This window comes from Porites lutea, chromosome 10, assembly GCF_958299795.1.
Source record: "Porites lutea chromosome 10, jaPorLute2.1, whole genome shotgun sequence".
In the NCBI taxonomy this organism is placed as follows: Eukaryota; Metazoa; Cnidaria; class Anthozoa; order Scleractinia; family Poritidae; genus Porites; species Porites lutea.
The window spans coordinates 17,645,046-17,653,478 of NC_133210.1; the positions used below are offsets into that span (position 1 = coordinate 17,645,046).

Below are 8,433 nucleotides of genomic sequence, written 5' to 3' on the forward strand. Positions count from 1 at the left end.
ACATCCGGTTTTGTCGAACTTCCCGTAGGCTGTAATTTCACATGTAATCTTCATTTTTCCAAGGAGTGGGCAGGATTTCCGCTATAAATTTCCAGTGGCTCCTGCGGCTTTACGGACATCTCTGCCATATTGATCCCAAGCACATGGTCGAATGGAATCGGCCGATAGTGACGACTCTGTGTTTTCTGACGTTTTGTTTGCTATTTAGTCGTTACTCACTGGCACTGTGAGGAATTATCCCGCTTCTGATACCATGTTCTAAGGGCCTGTTTACAAGGAGAGAGCGTTACCCTTGTGCTAGGGTTACGCTAGCAAGCGGGTTAAAGTTAGCTCTGGTTTACAGGCAAATTTCACAAGTAGGGTTACCAGCTTTGCTGACCTGTTTCGTCATGCGTAACATTCCTTGTAACGGTCGACGATTTGAAATAATCTTGATGTTCTCTATGGCAAACACGTTAAATTCACGAAACAAAGGGAAAATATTATCATCGTAGACAGAAAACAACTTTTTATTTTTTAGATGTTTATAATTAAGCTCAGAAATTGAATAATACCGCTCATATTGGCACGATTACTGGTCATGCGGAAAGCTGACCCGGGTAGGCGAGTTATCCTTAGCAGAGCGTTTACAAGGCAGATAAGGTAACCCGCTTGCTAGGGTAACCCAACCCGCCTTGTAAACACCTTGTTACCCTCCCTCCTTGTAAACAGGGCCTAACACTTGGATACTGCTACGAACGAAGACAAAGAGGAGTCAAGTCCAACAAGCTCGCTACAAACACGCCATGTTTCCTTCGCGCCTTGCGCATGCGTCCTGGTTCGTTACCAGGCCGCGCTTACACCACAATTTCCAACCATAACAACTTTATCTCAAAATATCTCCATAACGCTCTCATAGATTCCGCTCAAACTTCGCAAACATTGGGCGGCAATTGGAGAAAAAAGCTCCCGTAAGTTTTGGAAAAAATGTTTGGAACCAGTGCCGAGTTATACGGTTGCAAATAAGTAATGGCGTAATTTCGTTGCCATAACAACCCTGATCATGTCCAATTTTCATCTTTATCTAATACAGCTGTGGTGGTAATTTTCCCAAATCTTTATTAATGGCGACGTATTTAATGCTCAAACTTGGGAGGTATTAACCCTGAAAAACCCTATCGAGTCGCGACGCAGCTAGGAAAACGGAGTCGTTGCTCCGTTCTCAGACAGCTACTCAGATGGTTACTATGGAAACGGCATAAAAAGACTCGTGAGTTTTTTCGCACATCAAAGTTTATTTCTGCATATTAACGAAACAGAACTACAATGACGAAGGACTATTCAAGGTTACTAAGGTTCGATTCACCATCTTCCTACGTAAGAATACATGAAATAAACTACGGAGATAGTTTTCTAAACCTGTGGCGTGGGAATACTTCTCCAGCACTTCACTCCTGGTTATGACAATTCCCGCGCACTCATAATATAACTCTAAGCAACCGACGAGTTTGTCATTTGTTCATGAGAAACCGACGAAAGGAATTTGTAACAATCTTCCTGTGCACTCCTATTCCAGAAAACGGTCAATCAAACCAAGACTCTTACTTCAGCTACCTATATAAAAGATAAGATGACTCCTAGAATTAACGGTTACAAATTCGAAACGTCTATTCTTACAATCATTTATGATACTTTTTGACTGTTTTTTGATATTTGGTTTATTTAATTTCCATGAGTTATCTTTTTGCAAGAGTCACGTACGTATCTCAGACAAATTTTTCCGTTCACCTATTATACACAACATAGATATCTATGTACAAAAATACAATGAAAATCTAAATCCAAATCTAACCTTTCAAGTAGCCACTTGACGTACAGCTACAGCTAAAAAAAAATCTCTTTTACGGCCTTTTCGTAAAAATAGCCGGTAATAAAGCTTGAAAATTATGAGAATACTTACGGTTAAACAACCCACATAAAAATATTATAGCAAAACTATAAAATACATGTATAGCACATGACTAACGATAAATGCTAGTTAGAGGCGTCTCACGCCTCAACAGGGTTTATAGAAGACAAAAGATAAAAAAAGGAACAAATGTCTTCTTTTATGTACAGAATGGATTGAGACTTTTCTGAAAACTTCCGTAGATAGTAAAAAATAAGTTTAGTCTGACATGGGTAGTCTTTTATCGGGAAATAAAAAAGTGGTCTCGATAAAACAACCTTACCACCTTATTACTCGATGGCTGAGAGTAAGTTATGCGGATTCTATTCCCGTACTCCGAATCTATTTTCCGAAAAAAAGGACAATTGTTAAGCGACCAACAACCCTTAACGGGTCCTTTTTCTGCTCAAATTACCTTTGCGATTGCTGAGCACCTTCGCGCCCTTTCGTCGCGATGTGTCTGCAGAGTAAAGTAGATATATTTCGTTCAAAATTGTTATGAAGTATTCAAAAGCCCATTCATCGTCAATATATAACTTTCGAACTTCTCTCATGTCTGTTAACCGCATCGGAATCAGACTGTGAAGAAAAGAAGCCGTCTCTTCCTGTTCCAGCACAACAAATTGAGAGAGGGCATCAATTATCTCTTGCTCATCAATATTTGATTCTTCTCTAATAATAACATAAGAAATAATCGATAAAGGGAGAGGAAATGGTGAAGAAAAAATACAGCCTAGTAGCTTCCTATTCAGATTTCCCCCCACTTTATCGTAAACACGCTGTAAATTCGTCCTAAAAAACTTTCCACGGTCGCACGAAGGAAACCGCTCTAAGTGTGAAGACTGGATCGTTAAGTAATTGCGAAATGTAGTGCGCATATAGGAACAGCCCATTACACATCTTCTGAGCATCTTCCGCCGAGAATGGATGATTAGAGAAGTCTACTCGCTTTTCTAAAAACCGCTGAATATCCTGTTCATGCAGCTGATAGAAGCTGTTCTGCCCACTGTTCCCTGTAAAAATTCTAACACAAGGGTTGTACCCCTCCAATCCGCTTTGCACCGTGTCTTCAGGGCGACTGGTGATAAAAAAATAAAGCCCTTGGGGCAGCCGGGGGAAACGCTCTGTTATAAGACGAAGAAAATCATCCCTGGACTTATAATTGGTCTCGTCCAGAGCATCAATGATTACTAATTTACGCTGTAAAATTTGGCGGCACTTACCTAGTGGCTCTTCTAATAATTTCGTACATAGTTCCAGAACCCCTAAATTAGAATTAGCTAACATTATTCTTACCCCATCCTTCCCCCCCATTATATGATTGTACTCACTGATGCAATCACAGAGTTGAAAAGCTATGGTCCCAAGAAGATTTCTGGGATCATTTCTAGTACGGTCATTATGACGGCAAAAATAAGCTGCCCCTAAATTCCCCGCTTCCCTCGTACGCTTTGCTAGAGCTCCTGCCATAACACTTTTGCCGACTCCTGCATCACCAAGAAGAACATAGGCTTTGGAGTTTTCTCGCGGATTACTGAACCAGTCCTCAAAATCCTGAAACAGCCACTGCCTAGTATCTTTATCCTGGCGTTCGGCAAAAAACTTGATGTCTCTTTCACAGTTTGTAATCTCTGCATTAAAAAAGAATTGATTAGCTGGTGATACACTCACACACACTATACTTAATTTCATACACATCATTTTTCCATCTCCGCCCGCAAATAGTTAAAGAGGAACCTTTTCTCCTGTTTAGTTTTGTTTAAGCTTTTTCATACCTAAACACAGCAGTACAACAGGAAATGGTGGTAAATGTAATGAAAAAGGACGTGGCTAGACCTAGACACAAATATCCCGAACAAATTGCCTGAATATGTTTCCGTAAATTCCCAATGTTTTTTTAATTTCTAATTTTTCTCTCAATAACTCGAAAACATTCAAAATCTCCCCTGTATATCTGCTTTGTTTTCATAAACATTAGTATTAAACTCAAAAGGTAGCCTGTCTTTTAAAATGGCGTGACAGCGCGACTCAGATTGAGGTTCAGGGGCCCGTTTCTCGAAAGTCCCGATAATTAACGTGCCCGGTAAGCTGTCTCCGTTAACATTAAAGATTGAGGTTTCAATAGTTTTGCATCTAACATGATAAAACTATCAGTTAATGAAACAAAAGGCTAGCCAGGACCGTCGCTTTTATTCTTTATATTTCGATTTGAAAATTTGATTTCGGGCCCGAAAAGTTACCACGACTTTCGAGAAACGAGCCCCAGGTCCGTTATCTGGAACTGTAATCACTGCATGAGCCCTTTTATCATCCGCCATTTTGTTGAACAGGCTAAAGCTAACATAAGCCAAATGGCATATATTATAATAAATGGAGAATGCTGCTTAATCTGATTACTGCCGGCCAATATGGGGGGCTGTCACTGTACTGCCCACGCCCTAATTAGCACTGAAGTAGCTTTCTTTCTCAATTTGCCTGAGAAAAAACATGGTTGAAAAAAAGACCCCTGCAAATAACGCATAATGCAAGACGCCGATCCTGAAAAGAGAAATAAAAGACGTAATAACGCGAGGATTTACGAAACATGGCAACATAAAGGAGTGTTACAGCTCAGTAGAAAATAAATTTATGTATACAATTAAACAATTCATGTGCTAAAAACCATAAAAAGCGAAAAATTTGTGGGAACATGATTTCAAGTTTTGACGTTGTCTCGGACATGTTTTCTAAAAAAACCCGTTTTCTTCTGTGTATATGGAAAAGTATTTTTTGGTCATTTAAACAAACTTATGGCAAAAATTCCCGACAGATCCCCTTGAAGGCCTTCACTGTTCGTATCCATGAAAGAATTAGCTGAGAGAAAGTCTAAAATGTTTCCTTAACAAAATTCTAAGTGTTACATTTTTTCTAAATATTATGAGACTCTCTAAAAATCCTTTAAATATCCAAAAAATATCTGGCTATTTGTGTCTAGGCCTGGGCGTGGCAGATTTAAAATATCCAGTAGGAATTAAAGACATAGTCGATTGTTTAATTCTACACATTAAACACTGCGTTTGTCTGGATCTGTTCTGCGACTTTGTTCGTGTTGAAGTCCAATCGATACTTCAATATAAAACAGTCAATAGATTAATGTTTTTATTACCATAAGTAATGCAAGGGGTAGCAGAACTTTTTTTTTCAGCTTCCATTTGTGTCAACTGGTGCTGCACTTTGCCTTGATGTGAGTTCAGAGATCTCAAAGTTCCCTCTACAAAACTCCGGGAGTCTTCCAGACTGTGCGCCCTACACTTCTTGTCAACAGCTGGTTTCTGCACATAGGTAGCACTATCCGTTGTATCTAATGTGAAAGAAAAAAAGAATGTTATGTTCTCTGAAAAGGCAACGTGATTAAAAACAAAAATCACCAGATTGGAATGTTATGGTTGTATATCGTTGACATTTACCAAATAGTGTACATGTGCATGTGCGCAAAAGTTTACTGCAATGATTACCCCCCTGTGCGGACATTGTGTCTTAAACGAAAAGTTCTACTTAAATACTGGTTTGACTAGTAGATTTGTGAAAAAATCTCGAAACCCTTATAACTGCATATGTTGTTTCAGATATTCTTAATTTTAAGGTGTTGTTTTAAAGAAATCGAGAACTCGGTCAACCATGCAAAGATGCACGGAACGACAACAAAAAGCTTGTCAAAGAAAATTTAGTGGTAAAAAAAAAAACGAGAAAAAGTGGTGGAAATCTCCTCATATCGGTTATTCCATACAGCAAAAATCAGGTTTTGATCCAGCACGAGTAAGTTTCAAAGTCTTTATTAATTTTTACTCAGGCTAGAGAGCAGGTTTCATACAAACACTGTTGAATATCACAATCAGAATACCCCCTAGCATCCCTACCCAGACCGTCTCGGGGCTTTGCACGGGTTAATACCCCTGGCCTTCCTAAAATCCCAGAGAGAACACTGTGGGGGTGTGGATTCGAATATCATTGAAGTTTCCTTTTTATTTGCGGCCCTTCTCCAAGACAATTTTCATAAAAGTAATTTAAAATTGATACCGTGAGCCATGCTGATCATCTTATCCAGAAGATTTCTGGTTTGTTCTGTCCAGCTGTGTTTCTCCTTGTAGCGCATTCGCAACACTTTAGCCTCCTGAAGACGAACTTGTCTGTCCTTTTTCCATAGATTTTCAATGGCTGCAGCCCAAACCTGGGGATCCTCAGAGTCAACCACAAATGACGATCCAAATGGTACCTCACTCAGGGCTTCTCCGAAACCAGAGTTCTTGCTGACCAGCAAAGGCAGACCAGCTGACAGGGCCTCAAGACCTGTCAACCCAAAGCCCTCAGCTCTTGAAGGCAAAAGCAAAATGTCGACCTCCAGAAACAAGCGTTTCAAATCTCCCCGGTTTTGGACACAGCCTCTTACATTTACGAATCTGGCAGAGACACCACATCCTTTCAACTTTTGTGCAATTTTGTTGCGCATAACATCTGGCGCCCCAGCAAACACCAGACGAGTCTCTGGCAGTAAAGCGACAGCTTTTCCTGCGATGTCACAACCTTTCAAAGAAAAGTCGTCTTCATCTCCACAACCAAACACCAAGACTTTGCAATGTTTCCTCTCATTCGGACTTTGTTTTACAGTTGCAAATTCATGAAAAACGCCTGGGGTGAATTCGACGACATTGTGATCTTTCTGACAGCTGCGGAGATATGACCTAAAAGCCTCGCACAACTTGGGTCCAACCCCCACAACCAAATCCGCCATTTCGCATAGTTCCACTTCGACGTTGTGATTTCCTTTACCTTCCACCGTTTGGTTGCAGTAGGACTTGAACATTTCTGTTTCCTTGGGATCGGTGTGTACCACTTGAACCCACTTGCAATTTTTGGACTTTTTAATGATTTGTGCATGGCGGCCGAGTTCCACACCATAACCAACGACAACATCCATCTCCAAATGTTCTGGAGGGTAGTTAAGCCATACTGATTCATCAAAGCCAGGACACCTTGTCGCCTTAACAATTTTAACGTTGTTCCTGAGGGCTTCCTTCTCATCCTCTTCACTGCATCTTACTAAAAAGGTAGTAATTTCCGACTCAGGAAATTTGGCAAGCTGTACGGCCAACTCTTTGCTTAACGTGCCAATTCCTCCATTGCTTGACCCCCATTCTGAAGCCAAAATGGTAACTTTAACTTTTTTGGAGTCATCAACTAGGTCTTGTTCCTGAGACTGCTGTGAAGTGGATGCCATGACCAGCGAGTGGCCGGCACCTTAAAAGAAAATCATGTGCATATGTTAATGGCGGATTGAAAGATTATTAAAATGCTTATAGCATCTTCAGCTGCCATTCACTATTCACTTTCATATCTTCATCTTCGACGAGTATATTACGAACTGAGAGAGCGACCATCAGATTTCAGCTGGCTTGATGGCTCAGTGATAAAAGTTCTGCTTTCAGGTATCGCTAAGGCCATGGGTTCGAATCCCGCGCAAGCCTTATTGTTTTTCAGGCTTTATTGAACAACTGACATGTCTTTCACTAGTTACAACTGTACTTAACGTGTACTTGTCTAAGGGGCAAGTCCACCCACTACTTATACCATACCAGGAGGTACCCGTCACCTCAGAGCATCCAACTAACAAAAGAAGTGGGTCTAGCACGTTTGGCTTTTCAGGCTATTTATATAATGACCTTTCACACCAAATCAGAGCCAATCAGAGCAGAGAGCGATTTCCAGTAACAACGGTGAAGAATCACAAATGTCAAGCAAAAGGAGTTTTCACTGCGATTTATATTAGATTTTGTGGACATTTTGTACCAAAAGGATTAAGAAAAATGGTTTCAAGTCTTTGTATTGCGACTCTTATCGGTACAAAAAGGATATGCTTTGAAATGATGGGCTCCTGATATAATCAAATGACAACTTCAGTGCAAAAATAACAGGATCGTTTTTATCACATTTACACCTCAACACCGGTAACCACCCATGAGGATCCATGTCCCATGATCTCCCCTGTAGCACTTAGTGCTCTTACCTGCCTCAGCTAATGCAGCATCCACTGGCTAGGACTTCACCAGCTTACTCCTCAAGTCACCAGTACTCTTGAATTCTGTATGGCCTTTTAAATCTTTTGATAATAAAACCTCAACCAGAGAGAGCCGTGAGAGCTGTCTACAGTAAGAGACTGTTTTGTATGAAGAGCTCCTGCAGAATGGTAAAAGAGAAAAGAAAAAACTTCTCACTCTCTTCACGTATTCAGGAACTTTTTTATTTTAAAAAAAATGCAAACTCTAACAAACCAAAGACTAACCAGAAATTTTAGGAACTGTTTTTCAAACTGTAAATCAAAATTGGAAAGACTTAAATATATACATTGTATGAAGCGCCTGTAAGTCTTTTACATTTAATTAACTTAAGAGACAAGCTGTAACCTCCCAGAAACTGACATTCTTACTTTACCAAAGGTGTATACCACCACTCTAAGGGTTACTATGCACATT

General features: G+C 40.2%; 1 protein-coding gene across 1 annotated transcript; it reads right to left on the reverse strand.

Moving 5' to 3' along the window:
* Positions 1–2,457: 2,457 nt before the first annotated feature.
* LOC140950660 (uncharacterized) lies at positions 2,458–8,132 on the reverse strand. Its single transcript, XM_073399910.1, has 4 exons — positions 7,968–8,132; positions 5,984–7,201; positions 5,073–5,267; positions 2,458–3,558 (listed from the first exon to the last, which is right to left on the reverse strand). The coding sequence occupies exons 2-4, from the start codon at positions 7,179–7,181 to the stop codon at positions 2,720–2,722; spliced, it is 2,232 nt and encodes a 743-aa protein (XP_073256011.1). The 5' UTR covers positions 7,182–7,201; positions 7,968–8,132; the 3' UTR covers positions 2,458–2,719.
* Positions 8,133–8,433: the final 301 nt, after the last annotated feature.

Coding starts and splice junctions, on each gene's coding strand:
- LOC140950660 (XM_073399910.1), bottom strand. CDS start 7,181: ATGGCATCCACTTCACAGCAGTCTCAGGAACAAGACCTAGTTGATGAC. Junction 5,268..5,983: donor GATGATCAGCATGGCTCACG/GTATCAATTTTA, acceptor CTTTCACATTAG/ATACAACGGATAGTGCTACC. Junction 3,559..5,072: donor TACCCCTTGCATTACTTATG/GTAATAAAAACA, acceptor TTTTTAATGCAG/AGATTACAAACTGTGAAAGA.